General features: G+C 46.2%; 1 protein-coding gene across 2 annotated transcripts; it reads left to right on the top strand.

Moving 5' to 3' along the window:
* Window positions 1–6,184: 6,184 nt before the first annotated feature.
* On the top strand, window positions 6,185–9,048 carry Ccrl2 (C-C motif chemokine receptor like 2). Of its 2 annotated transcripts, none has more exons than XM_031345379.1 (3): window positions 6,185–6,521; window positions 7,006–7,118; window positions 7,439–9,048. In XM_031345379.1, exon 3 carries the CDS (start codon window positions 7,450–7,452, stop codon window positions 8,527–8,529), a length of 1,080 nt encoding a protein of 359 aa, XP_031201239.1. In that variant the 5' UTR covers window positions 6,185–6,521; window positions 7,006–7,118; window positions 7,439–7,449; the 3' UTR covers window positions 8,530–9,048. The 2 variants fall into 2 exon arrangements, with proteins under 2 accessions (XP_031201239.1, XP_031201240.1); XM_031345380.1 differs by lacking the exon at window positions 6,185–6,521 and adding an exon at window positions 6,536–6,694.
* Window positions 9,049–20,229: the final 11,181 nt, after the last annotated feature.

Raw genomic sequence — 20,229 nt, 5'->3', positions numbered from 1 at the left:
CAAGGAAAGAGGCTGAAGATATAGCCCAATGGGTAAAGTGCTTGCCTCGCACACACGAGGACCTGAGTTTGATCCCCGGAACCCAGTCGACAACACACACAAGCACACTTCATGGAAGAGAGATTCCAGGAGTCAGAAGCGCCTGCAGGGTCAAGTGCTGCAGAGATCTGAAATAAGATAAAGGTAGACAAAACAGGATGCAGTCCGAAAGGCTCAGACTCAGCCCCGGCCTGGTTTGTCCTTGCTTGATCCTGCAGATTTTCCTTCCTCCCCTAAAGCACCACTTCAGTCCCCAAGTCCAGTGCTCCTGGGAAAACCCAGGACCAGCCTTGTGGCTTGGAGGTCTCAGCTCACTGAGATGAGAGCCCCTTCCCAACATTCTTTCTAGAGGTTGTGGCTGAGTCGCTTGGGACAAGACGGAGAACACAGGTTGTGGATTCTGGGCAGTTAGGGGCTGGCTCTAACCGAGTCCTTAGAGGCTGTTGGTCCTGGGACAGAAGAGGCAGTATAGCCTCCGGGAGCTTCAGGGCCTGACCCTGGAGGAGGCTGACAAGGAGAAAGCAAGATCTTCACAGTGCCCAGCTTGGCTCACAGCAGCCTGGGCAGGGCCCAAGACAGCCACTCAGGCTGCACAGAGGCTCCACTGAACCCTTGCCCTACATAATTAAATGGGTCACATTTTATTAAAAGAATATTCTCTCTCTCTCTCTCTCTCTCTGTGTGTGTGTGTGTGTGTGTGTGTGTGTGTGTGTGTGTGTGTGTGTTTCTGGAAACAGAATCTTTAGCCTCATGCATTCTAGACAAGCACTTCGCCATTAAACTATATTCCCAACTCCAAAAGAAATAATGTTAAATGCAAATGCTTTGTGCATACATGTCCACGTCCATGTATGCATTTTTTACAGGTTTCTCAGTACATGTGGAAGTTAGAGGAGGCCAATCTTGCATGTAGTCCCTCAAGACACTTTCCACCTTACATTTTGAAACAGGATCCCTCACTGACCCGCAATTTCTTGTTTCAGCTTGGCTGGCTGAGCAGGGAGAACCAGGGATCTATCTGCTTGTGCTACCATGACTTTATCTTTCTGACATGGGATCTCTATATTGCTTTTGATAACTTCTTATTCATGTGAGATATGGTTAATATTGGGCCTGTGTCTGACCCACCCAGCCCAACCCTATGGAAACTGGAGAGTGACTAACTTCCTAGGGACAAAGAAGGGGGAGGTGGAGGCATGGGGCTGGGAGGGGCTCCTCAGTTTCTCTCTGACCTTTCTCTGCACTCAAAGACAGCAGCCAAACAAATGATCAGAGGCAACAATGAGCAGCAGGGCCTCACAGGACCCGTGACTTCCTCTTTTAATGTGCTTGCACCCCAGCGTGGGTTCCCTGGACTTACGACACTCTGGGTTTGGAAATTTTCATTTCCATTTCTTGTCACTTTGGGTAAACACAGTTTTTAGAAAGTCTGGAGACCCTTAAGGTCACAGAAGATGCTGGGGTGTCCTCCTAGATGCCCTCTTCAGGACCGTTGGGCCTGTCTCCCTCAGTCTGTCCTCCAGGCAGTACCATCTCCCAGGAGACAACTGAGGATAATGGCTGATGTGGAATTTCAGAAACCTGGTCTGATCATCAAAGTCCAGGACAGCTCTTGAGAGCCATCCCAGCTCCACGCCTCATGTAGGACCAGCTGAGGGTCACCACATTGCTGCCATTGCTTCTTCTTCCCGGTGCTGCCCTGTTCTATCCCCTACAGAGAGATCTGCTGGAAGGCCTTGCACAACAAGCTTTCTCTACACACTTCTGCCTCTCAAAGCTCTGCTTCTTAGGAATCCTGTCCAGAGACTGACTCTTGCCTTCAGTGTTCTTTTCCACAGAAAGTCAGTCACACATGGCAATAGACAAGAAAATGCCATGGCCCACCTCTTCGACTTTCAACACTTTCCTTTATCTTGTTCCATCTCTGGGGCGCAAAGAAATGACCTTGAAATGACAAATCATGACTATTTACTCTTCCAGTCCTGCTGCACAGTAATGGATATATAAGTAGAGAGATAAATATAGTTACATAAGTAGGTGATAGATAGATGAGTTATTAATATCTAATAGATGCATAGGTAGTAGATAGATAATATAGGTGATAGACACATATGAGAAAATAAATATTTGAAAGGAATATATTAAATTACAGTATTCCTTTTTTAAAAAAAGGTTTATTTTCTTTATTTTATGGGTATGAGTACACTGTAGCTGTACAGATGGCCGTGAGCTATCATGTGTGAGGCTGCTGGGAATGAACTCAGGACCTCTGCCGGCCCCACTCGCTCCGTCCGGCATAATTCACTGTAGCTGTCTTCAGGCTCACCAGAAGAGGGCGTCAGATCTCATTACAGGTGGTTGTGAGCCACCATGTGGTAGCTGGGATCTGAACTCAGGACCTTTGGAAGAACAGTCAGTGCTCTTACCCGCTGAGCCATCTCCCCAGTTCCCCCCCCCCCTTTTTTTGTTTGTTTGTTTTTTGAGCTATCTTGGAACTCACTCTGTAGACTAGGCTGGCCTCGAACTCAGAAATCTGCCTACCTCTGCCTCCCAAGTGCTGGGATTAAAGGCGTGTGCCACCACTGCCCAGCAAATTACAGTATTCTTAAGAAACTAATGCCCATCTCTCAATTTCAAGATAAATCCCTACAGAGACCCTCCAGCACTCATCTCACTAGCATCCTCCATCCTGCCATCAAGCTGAATACAAATGTGTCAGGCAGAAACCACAGTAGCAACTTGAACAGGAGACATTGTATATAAAAGATTGCTCTCACAGGGGATGGGCTGCGGGCTAGAGTAAGAAGAGCCCTAAAGAACACAGGAAAGGCAGTGCAGGAAGCAACCATTGCCTCCAGGCTGCCATGGAACATCCAAAAAAGGAGACTTGAAAGATGTCCAGGGTCCTTCTCAGCGTGTGGCTGGTGCACTGTAGCCTTTGCTTTTTAAACCTAGTTAAGTCAGGAATGGTGGCGCATATCTTCAATCCCAGCATCAGCAGAGGCAGGCAGGTCTCTGTGAGTGAGTTCAGGGCCAGCCTGATTTATCTAGCAAGCAAGTTCCAGGTCAGACAGGGTTACACAGAGGGGGACCTTTTTTAATATATATATATATATATATTAAAATGTATGTACACAATGTATGTATGTATACACACATACACACACATATATGTGTGCATATATGTATATATAATTTTATCATATATTATTATATTAATCATATGTAACTATATATAAAATTAATATAGTATGTAATCATACCCATATAATTAATATTATATTTAAATTATGTTGATAGTTAATAATAATTATTAATAGCACAATCCATACTTCATTAAGTCAATTAAATAGTTAGCTTTAATGATTAGTTGTTAATTATTGGTTTATGTAATTAATTATAGTTTTTATTATTAACAACATATTATTGAAGTATTAATATATATATCTCATAGCAATTAATAATTAGTTAAATAATTAATAAAAGAAAATAAATAGTTGATACTTAAATATTATAACACATTGATATTAATATTACAGATATATGCATATATAAATATATAATATACAGTATATATAAATATATAATGTATGTTACATATGTAAACACATAATACATATTTGAAGAGAGAGTCAATAGACCTGGAGGAGTATCCCGGCACCTTTGATAAGAGCATTGCTTTCTCTGAAGTAAGAACATTGTAACAGGAAACATAACACAATGAGTGTTGTTTATGGGACCAGTCCTTTGCAACTTCCCTGCCCATGTCTCCCAGGCTGCCTCTCACCACAATCTCCTAACCCTTCTAGTCTTCCTTCCTTTACTTTGCCCTGAAGACCTCTTGCCTGCCAACTATCAATACACTTGATCTATTTTGTTTTTATCTGTTGCCTAGGAGCTCTCCGAAGGTCAAGAGTTTTGCCTTTTTCGTTCACTGGTTTTCTGTCCTGCATCTAGAGTAGGGATGAGCGCATGCTAGGTACCCTTGAAATGTTTGTTGAGTGAATGGGTGATCATATGTGGAGAGTAAGTGCGTGGGATAGCATCTGAGCTGGATAGCGAGTTGAGATACGGTGATTAGGAGGAACTCAGACCTCCAACGTTGAGGCTTGTGAGCCTCAAACCAGCTATAGAAGGCGCTTTGCTTTCACAAGGATGAATGCTGTGGTTTCAGTAAAGGCCGCCTCAAGACTCGTGTGCAAAAAGTCCCCAGTCTGGGTACTTTGGGAGGTAGTAGGACCTTTAAGGGGTAGAAGTGGGGTAGCAGAAGGAACTGGGGTGACTGGGGATTGTGCTTGAAGGACATATTAGGATCCTAGCCCCCCCCCCCCCCAGCTAACATTAGAGGAATAGCTTTCTGAGCCATGAGCTCCCACCACAGCGCACTGCCTCGTCACAACCCCAGAGGCAAAGGATTGACTGACCACAGACTGAAACTTTCGGAAGTCAAGCTAAGCTTGTCCTCCTTTTAAAAGCTAATTGCCTCAAATGCCGAGTCACACTGATAGAAAGCTGATAAGGCGATGCTCCGTGTGCTTACAGATGACAAAGCTTCCCACAGACTTCTGGGTCAGAGGTATACTTTCTTCTTTCCCGTAGCCTTAAAGAAAACAACGAAGGCTGGTGAGGATGTGAGGAAAGAGGAACCTTACACTCCTGGTGGGAATGTACGCTAGTGTAGTCATGACGGAAATCAGTGTGACAACTGGGGATGTTGCTCAGGGACAGATCACTTGACCAGCGTGCACGTGGTTCTAGGCTCAATCCCCAATAGTGGCAAAAAGTTAAAATATAGAAATGAACACCAGAGTGGAAGTTCCTCAAAAACAGACGAACAACAACAACCAAACTAAAAACAGAACTCCCATGTAACCCAGCTGCACCACTCCTACGTAGATACTCAAGTAACTCTATAATGTCTGACCTCAGAGGTACCTTCAGCCATAAAGGAAAATCAAAACTATTACATTTGCAGGAAACTGAAACTAAAAACCACAATGTAAAGTGAAATAAGCCAAACCCAGAAGTACACAGAGTGCATATTTTCTCTTATATGTGGAATATAGGCCTAAATGTGTGTATGTATGCACACATGTATGTGTACATGTGTGTGCATGCATATGTGTGCACATGTGTAATTGTATAAGTGTGTGTGAGTATGTATGTGTGTGTCTGAGAGAGAGAGAGAGAGAGAGAGAGAGAGAGAGAGAGAGACTGAGGAGATGAGAAAGGAGGCCATGATGGAGAGGAAGGGATCTTAGGCAAAGAACAAGAGAAAGAGGTTATGATGGAATATATGTGACGTGAAAGCAAAAGAAGAAAGTCTCGGGGTAGAAAGATGACCAACAAGAAGAGACAGGGAAATAGGTGGAGTAGTGGGGTTGGGGATGAATTTGAACAAAGAATAGTGGCACACGGGCATGAATATGCCATAAAGATACACGTTATTTTGTATGCTAACTTGGAAAAAAATCCTATGGCCTGAATGTGGACAGGCAGATGCTGGGAATCAATCAGAAATAAAACAATACTGAAAGTGAGGGCCACACTGATAGAGAAGTAGGAGTGATCTTGAATTTACAGGCCTGTCCTTCTCCATCATTGTGTGACAAAAAGCATAGAAAGCACATAGGGTGCCGACTGTCACCTCCACCCCTTCCCCATCTAATGAGCCCTGTGAATCTGTCCCCTGTCTAGGACTGAACTATGAGCTACTTAGCTTATTCACAGGCCAGGTGTCATGCTATGGCTCCAGGACATCTAGCTGCAGAAGGTAGAGGTCTCAGGAAGGTGACAGCTCAGGGGACCCTGGACTATAGCCATGTCCACAGGTAGACGGAGCATCCTAGGGCCTGGAGATTCCCATTCATTCTTAGATGCTCCCTTCTGGTGGAGGAAAGACCATATTGGGAAGTTCCTCCACTCTAGGTTCTCCCTGCTCCAACGTGAGTTTGAGTTTCGGTTTCTGTCCTAGCTTCAGGGATTCTTGGAGCTTAATGCTCAGTTGTGTTTATCTGGGCTCTTTTCTCGCTGGGCTACACAGAGTTGTTGGCCCGAGGGCAGCTCATACACGCTTTCGCCCCAGTACTTTGAGGTTCTTCTCCTTCTCGGAGTACCTCCTCTTAAACAGCTTCCTTCTCCTCCTGCCCCCTCTCCAATACTGCAAGACCAGCAACTGTCCAGTTCCTTTCTTCACCTGCATCCTCCACGAGAAGCCAAGCCTCTCTTCCTCACAGCACCTTCCACCTGACCGTGTCCCACACATCCTCACACAGGACTTTCCCCCAGGGCTTCCCCTGAGCGGGGTCAGCTACATCAAGTGTCCCAGCATCGACTGCTTCCTTCCAGCTGCTTGCAACACTCTGCTTTCCGACGACGTAGGAATGCCCACACCAGTCTCGCGTTCAGCGACTGCCCCTTTTCTGTCCCGCTCTGTCCCCAACCTCCTTCCCTACTGATACCACTGGCTTCCACGTTTTCTGGTGAGTATGGACACTTTTGTGCTCTGGAAGCTGTTATCTACTCAGGGAACTTATGTCAGAAGCCAGGGGGTGGGGCAGTCCGTCTCAGCTGACATCACACTCTGATTATCACTGGAAGCAGGCGTGAGTTAGTGTCCTTATCCGAGGCAGCCTGGAGGACAGCTGGCTAAGAGGTACAGAGAAATCAAACATGGGATACCGGGAGAGGGAGAGACGAAAACAACTTCTCAGTTTCTCTGCGGCTGACAGGAGCTCCTAAGACAGGCTTTCAGAACTTGATTCCAGCTGGCCCTTGAAAGCTGTGTGTGGACGCGAGAGCCTCAGAGATATAAACAGTGCCTTCTCTGGCTCCTCCGGGTCAAGACCAGTCTTTCTGAAGGAAGTGCTGTTTCTCTGACCCCACTGTTCCCACAGCCCCCTGGATGGTAGAGCATGGGGCTGCACCCTTGGGAACTCAGTCAAATGGTTATCTTTATCTCGCCAGCTTGTCCACGTGCTTGACCAGCGCAGTTTCACTTTTGCAAACATCTGTTTATATCCCTTGAGAGAAAAATATCAAGCAGCCTGCCTCAAAGACTGTTTTGGGAGGTGAGCAAGGTAAGGAACCAGTTCAAATATCTGGGAAGTAGGCGGGTACTAACTTCTCTAGGTTAAGCCAGTCTCTGGTTGTTTTTAACTCTTTGTTTACTTAGATTCGATCTCCCATTTAGAGTCTCATTTCTACCAAAAGAACTTAGTGATTTTAATGTCCCTGACTCTGTTTGTGCCAGGCAGCTTCTGCTACATTATCAGCTTAGTCCCTGGGTGCTGAACAAGTAGATTGAGTACAGCGGCCACTCTGGGGGAGTGGGGGCATATTTACTTTTAGTCTTATGCTGTAGGATGGAGGGGAATCAAAACCTCTGGTTTCCCCACAGGGCAGCCTCCGATGGACAGCTACACAGTGGCTCCCGAGGATGAGTATGATGTCCTCATAGAGGGCGACCTGGACAACAGTGGGGCAGCGGACCAAGTTCCAGTCCCTGAGTTCCTCTCCGCCCAGCAGGTGCTCCGGTTCTGCTGCGCGGTATTTGCAGCGGGTCTCCTGGACAATGTGCTGGCGGTGTTTATCTTGGTGAAATACAAAGGACTCAAGAATCTGGGGAACATCTACTTTCTAAACCTGGCACTTTCAAATTTGTGTTTCCTGTTTCCCCTGCCATTCTGGGCCCATACTGCGGCACACGGGGAAAGCCCTGGCAACAGGACCTGTAAAGTTCTTGTCGGACTCCACTCCTCGGGCTTATACAGCGAGGTGCTTTCCAACACCCTCCTCCTTGTGCAAGGATACAGGGTGTTTTCCCAAGGGCGACTGTCCTCCGTCTTCACCACGGTGTCTGGTGGTATTGTTACCTGTGTCCTGGCGTGGGTCATGGCTACTGCCCTCTCTTTGCCGGAATCTGTGTTTTATGAGCCTCGGATGGAAAGACAGAAGCACATGTGTGGCTTTGGCAAACCTCACTTCTTGCCAATCGAAGCCCCGCTCTGGAAGTATGTTCTGACGTCAAAGATGAACATCTTGGTACTTGCTTTTCCTCTGCTGGTTTTTATAGCCTGCTACGGGCAGCTGAGGAGAACGCAGAGCTTCAGGGGGAGGCAGTGCGACCTCCGCAAGGCCGCTCTTGTCATAACGGGCGTGTTCCTTTTGATGTGGGCGCCCTACAATATTGTCCTCTTCCTGACTGCTTTCCAGGAACACTTGTCCCTGCAGGGTGAGAAGAGCAGCTACCACCTGGACGCAAGTGTTCAGGTCACACAGCTCATCGCCACCACCCACTGCTGCGTCAACCCATTTCTCTATTTGCTTCTTGACAAGGCCTTTACGAGATACCTCCGCAGCCTGTTCCCACGGTGCAATGACATCCCATATCAAAGTAGTGAGGACTCTCGGCAAGTGGCGCCAAGGGAAGGTCATGGCAGGCCCATTGAACTGCATAGTACTTTGCATCAAAGGCAGGATATAATATAAACATTCATCCTTGTCTCCTCACATTGTTTTATGTAATTTTTATATGTTTGTATAAAAATAGACTATAAGAGGAAAGGTGTCTGGCTAATGAATATTCACTACTAAGCATTGGATTTGTCTCTGGTGCAGGGCTAAGTTATTTATAAAGGTGAGTTCCACTCTTCTTCTTTAGAGCTTGTCCACAGTGTGGGCGTGGGTGATGTGTATTCCATAAACTGAAGCTCGGGAATTGTCCAAAGTTACATAACTGTAAAGTGGCAAAAACTGATGTGTAAACCCAGAGATCGCTGGCCCCAGAGCCTGTTAGTTATCCAAGTGTGGCAGCCTTTCAGTAACTGTCAGCCAGCAGTGATGGCATGTCTGTAATCCCAGCACTCTAGGAGGCAGAGCAGGAGGACTCTCACAAATGCAAGTGTGACCTGGGCAACATAGACAGACTTCCCCCAACCTCAATTTTTCTTTTTTCTTTTTCTTTTTTGTTCAGCAAAATACATGCAATGAATATGTACTTTTAAAGCACAGCTTGAAGGTTGGGTTTATAGTTTTGTTGGCAGAACATCAGCCCTGCAAGCCCAGCTTTGACCTGCAGCATGGCCTGTACCTAGTGTGGTCAAGCACTTTTTGTTTTGTTTTGTTTTTCAAGTCAGGGTTTCTCTGCATAGCCCTGGCTGTTCAGGAACTCTCTTTGTAGTCCAGGCTGGCCTCGAACTCAGAGATGTGCCTCCTGAGTGTTACCACCTGGTGATGCACATCTTAATTTCAGCTCAACTCAAGAGGTGGACACAGAAAGATGAGAAGTTCGAGGTCATCCTTGGCTGCATAGTGAGTTCAAGGCCAACCTGGATCCATTAGACCCTATCTTTAAAAAAAAAAAAGTCCCTAAACCCATTTTGACCTCATTCTAAATTAGAAGCAAGCAAGCTTTAGCATGGTAACAGTTTCCCAGGCACATGCTCCTGCAGGTCCTGAGCAGCACTGGCTGCATGGTGGCTGTGCAAGCCAAAGGTACAGTGATTGGTCCTGTGGAACCTGCCGGGCTCTCTTGACCACTCACTCTACTAAAGTTTTCCTGATTCTTCCAGCCCATGAGACCTCAGGTTTTAGAGTCTGAATCATGAAGGTTCTGGTGTCTTCGGAAAGTTAACAAGAGCAGATAGAAAAGTCCGTTTAGAAATGTTGGAGTGAAAGAGCATTGTGACCTTTGAAATATAACACATCCCTCCAGCCTCATTAGTCTGTGACTACAAATAAGTTCCCACTTCCTTTCAAAGCCGAGTTACACTGGGGGCTGGGGGGGGGCACCTGCCAGTCAGCAGGAGGCCAGCTCTTCTCCCAGGGTTACAGGTGTCGGAGTATGGAGATATGTGAGTGTCTTCTCCTCCTACGTTAGTGTTCGGAGTTGGACTTCACACTGCACTGGAGCCAAGGGCTTGTGGCCACAGATCTTCTTTTACAACTATGATGAGGCTACTAAGTTGGGCAAGATGGGAAGACAAAGGGTGTGAACTACAGCATCCTCCCAGGGATCCGTCCCAGGACAAAGGGCTCTCCCATGGCATAGGTTAAGGTCAGTCACCATCACAGTGGAAGGAAGAGAAATGAAGACCAGGCAGCAAGGTGGCTCGGTGTGTGGAGACATTTGCTGTGTAAGCCTGGTGAGTTGAGTCAGTCCCTGGAACCCACGTGAAGGTGGGAGGAGAGAACTGGCTCTGAAAGTTGTCCTCTGACTTCTATACATGTGCTTATGCTTGTGCATGAACACACACACAAACACACACACAAGCACATACACTCACGCACATACATACACATGCGCACATATACACACATGTACACATGTGCATGCACATGTACATATGCACACACTCATGCACACACATACACACATAGTCACACGGGCACACACACAGGCACACACACATACACATGCACACACGCATACACACACACTCATGCACATACATAGGCACACACACATTTTAAACGTCTCCAAGGAACTAAAATTGCAATTCTCATGCGCTGCTTGTGGGAATATAAAATGACACAACCAGTTTAGAAAGTGATTTTTCGAGACAGGGTTTCTTTGTGTAGCCTTGGCTGTTCTGGAACTCACTCTCTAGGCCAGGCTGGCTTTGAACTCAGAGATCCACCTACCTTTGCCTACTGAGTACTGGGATCAAAGGCATGCACCACCACCACCCCAAGATGAAAGTTTCTTTAAGAGCTAAATATATAATTACCAGTCATCCCACTTCTAAACGCTTGCCCAAGAACATTGAAATTGGAAACATGCCTGTATACACACTTCTCCACAGACTTTCTCAGAAGCTGTATGTTTACCACTCTAAGCTGCCGTCAGTCCACCGGTCCATCCACAGATAGATGGAGAAAGAGCTGCAGACTGTGGAATCACATAGCTTCATGAAGTTCCGGCAAAAGATGACTTCTGCTCAGTTATATATTGTCATTTCCAATGCGTTAATTTTTGTTTTTAGTTGGATACAATTTTAGAAAACAGGATCTAATCTTTAGTGGCTGAAGCCATGGTTATTACGGATGCTTAGATAGGAGGCATATGGGATTCATTACAAAAGGCACAAGGACAATGAGGAGCCTGGTGGATGTGTTCATTATTGGGATGGAAATGTTGTTTTTACTAACACTGTAGTCTATCCTGCATCAACTACTCCAATATGGCTGATTTTTAAAGCCTTTAAGGCACTCCGATGTGTTAGTGTAGGCTGTCTCTGGGAAAGCCTAGGGTCCTCTGCTGCTCAGGTTTCCATCATATGATGGATGATGTTCTCAGAGTTTTCCAAGAAGGAGCACAAGAGAGGGACCCCCCCATCTCTACCCTTGACTAAGGAGAAGAGTAGGGACAGAACTCTACCTACAAAGAGCGCAGTTGCAGGACAGACAGACAGACAGACAGACAGCCTCAGGAAGAACGTATCTCAGTAGACATGCAAGAGGTTTGGGGACTTCAGGAATATAATCTCATCACAGGTTGAAGGTCTCTCCTCTCCAACCACTTCTGTTCCATGTCAAACAGAAGTCTCGAAGAAATCACATTATTCTCTGATACTTACTGATAGGGACAGACTCAAAGGATGGCCTTGTCAGAATTTCCAGAATGAAAATTCAGAAAGTGGAAAGATCCGGAAACCCTAACGGGAGCTGTAAGAAAGACAGATGCCAAGAATCAAAAGTGGGTATGGTGTACTCAAACCCCAGATCTACAAGGCCTTTCTTTTTGTGTTAGACCAAGTAGACTGTTCCCTTAAAACATGAACAGTGTTTGAGGCCCAGTGAGATGGCTCAGAAGGTAAGAGTGCATCAGGCTGCTGGCCCTACCTGGGTCCCTGGATCCACAGGGCGGAGAGAGAGCCAACTCCAAGCCATCCTCTGACTTCTATATTTGTGCTTCAGTACACACACTAATAAAAATGTTATAAAATCAAAAATAGCAGTAGCTTTTCTACTTCCCACAAATACTATAATAAAAAAAAATCCTAACAAACAGAAAATGACTAGTGTAGTTAAAAATATAGTGCTTCTTTTTTTTTTGCTTGCAAGTTATTTGCCAATGGAAGAAACTTCTGGGTGGCCCTGTCTGTGAGGAAGGCTGGTCCCTGCAGAGTATGGCGGTAGGTGAGGCTGAGGCATGGGCTAGCCATCAGCCTTCAATCTTACCATGGCAGCCATACAAAGACAGATCTCGTGTCTGGGCGCTGGAATCCACCCTTCCAGCTCTCTAGACTACACTGCCTAGGAAAGGAACTGCACATTTCCAGGAAAGGGTGTAGCCATCCCAGCAGGGATGGAGACGTGTGTCTCTATTCCTTGGATATCAGACTATTAGAACAATGAAGGGAATTGGAATTTCCCCAGGAGTCTCAGGATAGAGATGCAGAGATGGATGGGCATCTTGTCTCCTGGGAGATTGATTTCACACAGTTCTGAGTGCTTGTTAAACGACCTTGCAGGAGAGACTGGACTGGACACAATGACCCGTGGTACCGCACCTTGGCTAGGACCATTGGGTTATACCGAGCTCCTGCCCTCTATTTAAACCTGAACCCCATGCCAGGACCCTAAATATAGACTTGGGTGGGGGGTGTCACTGTGTTATCAGATTTATTTGGATCAGAGCCTGAGGCCTGACAGACCCCTGACAAACCAGGCTTAGTCATCTGTCCTCTACAAGTCAATTAAACAAACAAGTAATGGTAATAAAAAGCAGGAGGGAAGAGAGAGAGAGAGACAGAGACAGAGACAGAGACAGAGACAGAGACAGAGAGAGAGAGAGAGAGAGAGAGAGAGAGAGAGAGAGAGAGAGAGAGAGAGAGAGTTGTTTAATGTGGCCACATTGGTTGGGAAGAACAAAGAGAGCCGATGTCCTTCTTTGCCTTTGTGGGTCCTCATATGAGGTTTTGGGTTGAGCATGTTGAGGTGCAGTCTGGGTTAGGATGTGGTTCTGTCCATCACCATTGTCCTAGCTTGTCTCTACTGCAAGCCTGAATGTGGCTTGCTAGGGGTTGTCAGGACCCACATTCTGAAGCTGACAACAACTCTAGGAACAAGGACACCCCTGACAACAACTCTAGGAACAAGAACACTGCTGACAACAACTCTAGGAACAGGGACACCGCTGACAACAACTCTAGGAACAGGGACACCGCTGAAAGGAACAGGGACACCGCTGACAACAACTCTAGGGACAAGGACACCGCTGACAACAACTCTAGGAACAGGGACACCGCTGACAACTCTAGGAACAAGAACACCACTGACAACAACTCTAGGAACAAGAACACCATTGACAACAACTCTAGGAACAAGGACACCACTGACAACAACTCTAGGGACAAGGACACCGCTGACAACAACTCTAGGGACAAGGACACCACTGACAACAACTCTAGGAACAGGGACACCCTTGACAACAACTCTAGGAACAAGAACACCACTGACAACAACTCTAGGTAACAAGGACACCCCTGACAACTCTAGGAACAAGGACACCCCTGACAACAACTCTAGGTAACAAGGACACCGCTGACAACAACTCTCGGAACAAGGACACCCCTGACAACTCTAGTTAACAAGGACACCACTGACAACTCTAGGAACAGGGACACCGCTGACAACAACTCTAGGAACAGGGACACCCCTGACAACAACTCTAGGAACAGGGACACCCCTGACAACAACTCTAGGAACAGGGACACCGCTGACAACTCTAGGAACAGGGACACCCCTGACAACAACTCTAGTTAACAAGGACACTGCTGACAACAACTCTAGGGACAAGGACACCGCTGACAACAACTCTAGGGACAAGGACACCCCTGACAACAACTCTAGGGACAAGGACACCGCTGACAACAACTCTAGGTAACAAGGACACCCCTGAAGACAGCACAGAGGCCCCAGAGCCCTCCCATCTCTCTAAATTGGCATCTTGTGAGTTATCCCAGTGTAGTGGCACAGTTCCTGCCTCGTGTGGGGTAAGGTAAAGAGGCGTAGGGAATGGCTTAGGAACCCAGGAGTCCACCTGGTTTGGGTCATGCATGCCTACCATTTAATAACGCCCGTGTCATCCTTGGTCCTTTACCTGCACATGCAGTGCACACACACCTCTCTCTGAACAACACACCTAACAACCTCAGACCCCACCTTCATCAGCCCACACACACACCCCTCTGTGAATAATGAGATATGTTTCTCTTCTCATCAAATTCTGACCGTTTCTACTCAAAGGTATTCCTCAAACATCCCAGTTGAGGGTCTGTTCATCAAGCCTGAACTGGTTTTAAATGACCATACATTAAGGCAAAACTGTCCTCAAGTGAACTTCTGGGAGAATCCCCTATGTTACACTTGCTTTTCAAGTACTATGATAAAATATCCTAACCAAAAGCAAAGTGGAAGTAAAGGGTTTATTGGACTTACAGGTGACCGTCTATCATGAAGGGAAGCCAAGGCAGGTCAAGTGAAATATAAGGCTAAAGCCTGTGATTGGACAATGGAAAAGGAAGGTGGGACTAAGAGTTTTAGAGAGAGGACAGAGGTCAGACAAGGGAAGGACAGAGAAAGATGGAGGATGAGTACAAACTGGATCCATGTGGCTTGAAATAGCCACAGGAAGCTATGAATATCGTAGAAAAGCAATAGGGTAATGTAGAACAGTCTGTCCAGTGGAGGTGGGCAGCTTGTATCAATATCAACTGAGTTTTTAGTTCTTTGACTGGGTGTTTTGTGGGTTGAGAATTACTGTTATAAATCTGTCTGATAAATTACCAGCCTCTGGAATTTTGATTTGACTGGGTTACAGGGATTTGTGACAGCTAGCCACAGGGGGCAGATTGATGGGAAGTTGCAAGTGGTTCGAAGACAGGCGAACAAGAAGCTGGGCGGACCGCGGTATGGGGATAACCATGGGAGTGGGGAGACCGCTGCGGCCGGATTGTTCTTCTAAATGATTACATGCAACACTGATTCGTGGCTTATTGTTCCTCACTTGCTCAGGTACCTTGTTATATAGCCCCAGACCACCTGCCCAGGGATGGTATGGTTCACAGTGGGCTGGACCATCCTATATCAATTGGCAATCCAAAGCATGCTCCACAGACATGCTCACGGGCCAGTCTGATGGAGACAATTCCTTAACTGAGAGTGCCTCTTCCCAGGTACGCCTAGGTTTGCCCTCTGTATTGGGTCATCTTATGCCTGTGTATAAGTAGGCATGCAAATGATTAAGATCAGATGCATTTTGGGAAGAGGCATGCATAGTAGAAAAGTGATTATATGACTGACTTAGCCTGTCAGTCAAAACAGAGAACCACCCTCAGTGTTCCCCTGGTCACCAAAGCCTTCCTTCTTTTCAATCCAGTAAAAGGAAGCCCCAGCAATAACTGGAGCCCTTGAGCATCTCCTCTCATGCGGCCTGTGGATTCTTGTAGTATATTCTGGTCTTTTCTATTGCTTTATTTTCAATGAAGTTTCCTTGGGGATTTTGCAAATTTGTATCCATTTTTATTTCAGTTCTTTGGTTAAGAGGCCAAGAGCCTGGAAACACTTTACCCCTACCTTTACCATGGGTAACAGAGCATTCACAGGCATGGGTGCTTCCTGTGCAGCCAGCCCTGCCAGCTGCTGGTCAGTTGGCTTGAGGCCTCATCACCGTTAGTTCTTTCCATCTAAGGAAGATGTGGAAGGCATGACTTTCTCTCACAAAGTCTGGTTCACAACAGAGGAGGTGCCTGATGGACCACCCTTGGCCTTCTTCAGACAGCTCTGTGAACTGGGCGTAGAAGATGGGTGAGGAGTGGCAGGCTGGGAAAGGCTGGGCTTGGCCTGGGTTCTTCCGGCTTAGCCTATGGAGGACAGTGAATGTGTTCTCACACTGTGGCTCTGGGCTGGAGCCTGCCTGGCCCCTGGCCCCTGCTTCCTAGAATGTGGAAGTGCACTGGATCTGGACAGTTGACTGTTTTCAGTGTTAGCATGCCACCAGGAAACAACGCCCTCAGCTCAACATAAAGGAAATGGAAGCAAGGGGACTTTTTTTTTTAAGTTCTTTTCTTGTTTGATTGTTTTACTGATGTGCAGATAACCTAATAAAGCTCTTGAAAATTCAACATTTAAAAAGAAGGGGCAAGAGGTGAAATCATAGACCAAGAAAACATTGTTTTGTTTTGGGTTTCTGAAGCCAAGGATCTGACATAAATTTTAAGAAGCCAAGAGAATGGGTTTCCTCTTCCTTTTTCCTATCTTCCCCCACCTTAGTCAAGGGTCTCTACATCCCATAATATTCAAGGATCCTTCCTATTTAATTGTCAAGAAAAATACCTGCAGATGCTCAGGACCTCTCTTAGGGGGACCATGATGCCCCCTGACCATCACCCCCCACCCCCCAGCTTTTCTCCTCAGCTACCTATCATTTTGGGGTTACTGTCCTCTCTCCACATGTTTTCCCCCTAGGCAGACAACTTTCCCGGATCATTGTTACCAAAGGAAAGGACAAGAATGTCAACAAAGAGTGGCCATCCTTACATCCTGGGTACCACTGTTAGGGCTCCATAGCCTAGCTGGTGCTATTAAAGGCAGTGGTGGCACACACCTTTAATCCCAGCACTTGGGAGGCAGAGTCAGGCAGATCTGTGAGTTTGAGGCCAGCCCGGTCTCCAGAGTGAGTTCCAGGACAGCCAGAGCTATACAGAGAAACTTTGTCTTGAAAAATCAAAACCAAACCAAACCAAACAAGAAAAAGAATAAAAGGACTTCATAGCTCTCATGTCAGAAACGGTGCCCACAACCATATTTTCGTCGAGATGCTGGGCTCCTGGAGCCCATCTGTCCTCTCCAAGCATGAGTCCCTCGTCCAACTCAACGCATCTCTCCCATGCAGCCAGCTCCCAGGTCCCCCTGGCTCTGAACTCTCAGCCTTATACTTCTCAAGAAGCATGGTCTCTCGAGATGCTTTCCTAACGGACCAGTTCTGACAAACTTCCAAGCTCCACCCCATCATTCAGACATGGCCTCTGGTACTTCCACTCACCTCCTGCTCTCCGTTGAAACACTTTTAAGAATCTGTTTGGGGTGTGGCACTGGAAGCCAGCTTTCAGTGTGAGGAGCATGGTGGCGCTCATGCCCACACGTTGGCTGTTGACTTGCTAATGTCCTCCATGCAGGTGACTGCTGACGTCAGAGGCATTGAATCCTCCTGGAGCTGGAGTTACACGTGGCTGTGAATTGTCCAACACAGGTACTGAGCCATGACTCCAGCTCAGGTACCTTTGTAAATATGTAGCATATGAGTGTGTACATAAATAAATAAATATGTGTATATACATATATGTATAAATACACAAACACATGTATATATGTGTGTATGTGTATAGCTATATATCTACATATATACACATACTTGTATATGTATATACACACATATATACATGTGTTTGTGTATAAGTGTGTTTATGTATAGCTGTAGATATATAGATATACATATATATACATGTGTATACATACAAACATACATAAGCATATATATTTGGTTAGAAAGACGTCTTAGTGATTGAGAGCACTTGAGACTCTTACAAAGGACTCAGGTTCAATTTTTAGAATCCATATGTGCTTCGTAACTATCCGTAACTCCAGTTATTAGGGATCTGACACTATCTTCTGGCCTCCACGGGCATCAGGCTTGCAGGTGGCATGCTGACATAAATGCATGAAAAACATTCATACACATAACAATTTTTAAATTTTAAAATATTTAATTTTTTTCTACATGTGTGTATGTGCATGTGTGTCCATGTTTATCTGTCTGTCTGTGGACATGTGTGTAGGTGCCTGTGGAAGCCAGAGGTGTCAGATCCCCTGGAACTAAAGTTATAGATACTGGGAGCCAAATTTGGACCCCCTGCAAGAGCAGAAGTCACTCTTAACAGCTAAGCCATCTCTCCAGCTCCTTAGTTACTTTTCCCATTGCTATGACCAAACTCTTGAGAAAAAGCAACTTGGTGGAAGAAGGGTTTGCTCTGCCTTATACTTCCAACTAATCATGGAGAAGTACAAATGGGGCCAGCTGCTCTGTGGTAGCAGCAGTGTACAGCCAGGACTCCACTTCAACTCTTGGAAGGCCAGAAACCAGAAAACAAACAGGAAGTGGAGCTGGGCTACGTGGGACCAGGCTATAAAACCCCAGTGACCCACTTCCTCCAGCAACATCCCACTTCCGAAAAACTCGACAACTTTCCTAAAGACTGTCATGGCTGGGGACCACATGTTTAAATACATGCACCTACCAGGGACATTTCTTATTCTAACGACATCAGGGACAGAGGACAGCCTTGAAATTGAAATAACTAAAAGTTTTGCTTCTGGTCCAGAAATGAAGGGGAGATAGAGTCCTGCTGGACCATGTCATTAACACTGTGACATGTGGCTTTATTTGGCATTGAAATAATGGGGATCAAATAGAAACTTAAGAGTTATTGTCTGGCACCTCCATTTCTCTTTCATTTCCCATGTGCTAAGTCTAGCATGTTCCAAATGAAAGTTTCTATTTCATCCTGGGTTAAGACGGGGCAGGGTTGGGGGTTGGGGGTGTTGTTGGGGGATGGGGACAAATGGCAGAGCCACCACTGACCCCTGGTGGGCATAGATGCAAGAGGAATGCAGCCTTGGTTGGTCAGCCCCACTGGGGCTTTCATGTAGGGGTCCTTGGCTCCCGCAGAGCAGCTTCTCAGGAGCAGATAACACTGGGTTCATTTCAACCAGGGAGAACAATTTGGGCTCCTGGGTCTTTTTTCTTGTTATTTAGTTTTGTTGTTTAGTTTAGTTTCATTATTTGAGACAGGTTCTCACTATGTAGCCCTGGCTGTCCTGAAACTCACTCTGCAGACAAGACTGGCCTCAAACTCACAGAGATCCTCCTGCCTCTGCCTCCCAAGTGCTAGGATTAAAGTTGTGCACCACCACACCAGATCACTGATGGATCTTTAATTTCACTTTAGTGCCTGGTTTATTCAAGAAGGTTCGCGACTTTTTTTGTTGTTTTGTTTTTTGTTTTGTTTTGTTTTTCATTTGTAAGTATTAAACTCTATCATCAAATGATTCTCATCAAATAGACTTCTCAGGTTAGTGAAGGTGGACAATGTATGCTGGCCTTAATCCAGCATAGGAAATTAAAAAAAAAAAAGAGTTTTGGTCCCCAAATTACTGACCCTTTTCTGAAAATTCTAGAAGATCTGCAGGTACCCACAGAGCTGTCCATTCTTGTTAATAATGGTAATAGTGATAAATGCGTGATGGAGCAGAATTACTGGCTCAGTGGACTACTGTCAAGAGCTCGTTGGAGCAAAAGGGTAGGGGAATAGTGACCAGGTGGTTGGGAAAAGCATTCACCTTGCCAGCATAAGGGCCTGAGTTCGAGCCCCAGTGTTAACCTCTGTCTAAGCTCCACTCCACAGTTACCTGGCAACAGCCAGGTATGCCTGACTCACTGTATATAAAAGAGGCCGCTTGTCCCTTCCTCTCTCTCTTGCCCTTGTTTTCCTGCTCCTGCTCTCTCCCCATTCCCTCTTCCCTCTCTCTCTTTGAGAAAGAGAGAGAGAGAGGCGAGGCTTGGGGTGGGGGAGTAGGGGGAGAAGGAGAACACCCTTTCAGAGGCAAGAGGAGGGGAAATAGGGGGAAATGGGGGGAAATGGGGGGAAATGGGGGGAAATGGGGGGAAATGGGGGGAAATGGGGGTTGGGGGCACCAGGAAGGCAGGCAATGGCTAGGATGTAAATAAATAAAATTAATTTTAAAAAAAGGTGGATGGTGACATTCCAGATTGTCCTCTGGCCTTCACACAAATGTGCACACACACGCATAAGCATTAGTGCAAGGAGTACACACAGTCATAGGCAAACTTATGCTGAGGCATACATGGTCACCCATATGCACACATGATCTGGGACACACATATGCACATGTACTGTGATATCTATTGAAGAAATCAGATCCCCCAGGGAAAGAAATGTCACTTGGTTGTCCCCAGACTCCAGGTCAATGGGCATCATGCCTGGAACTTCAGGACAAAGGAAGGGCTGGACCTAGACTCTCCAAAAGCAAGTCCAAGCATGCAGGCAAGTGGTCAAACACAGGATTTCCGTGTAGAATTCAAGGAGCAATGAGTGACGCCTCATA

The sequence above is a fragment of the Mastomys coucha genome, unplaced genomic scaffold, assembly GCF_008632895.1.
Source record: "Mastomys coucha isolate ucsf_1 unplaced genomic scaffold, UCSF_Mcou_1 pScaffold23, whole genome shotgun sequence".
Classification (NCBI taxonomy): domain Eukaryota; kingdom Metazoa; phylum Chordata; class Mammalia; order Rodentia; family Muridae; genus Mastomys; species Mastomys coucha.
Note: the sequence above shows the minus strand (reverse complement) of the source record. Positions and strands in the feature narration are given on the sequence as shown.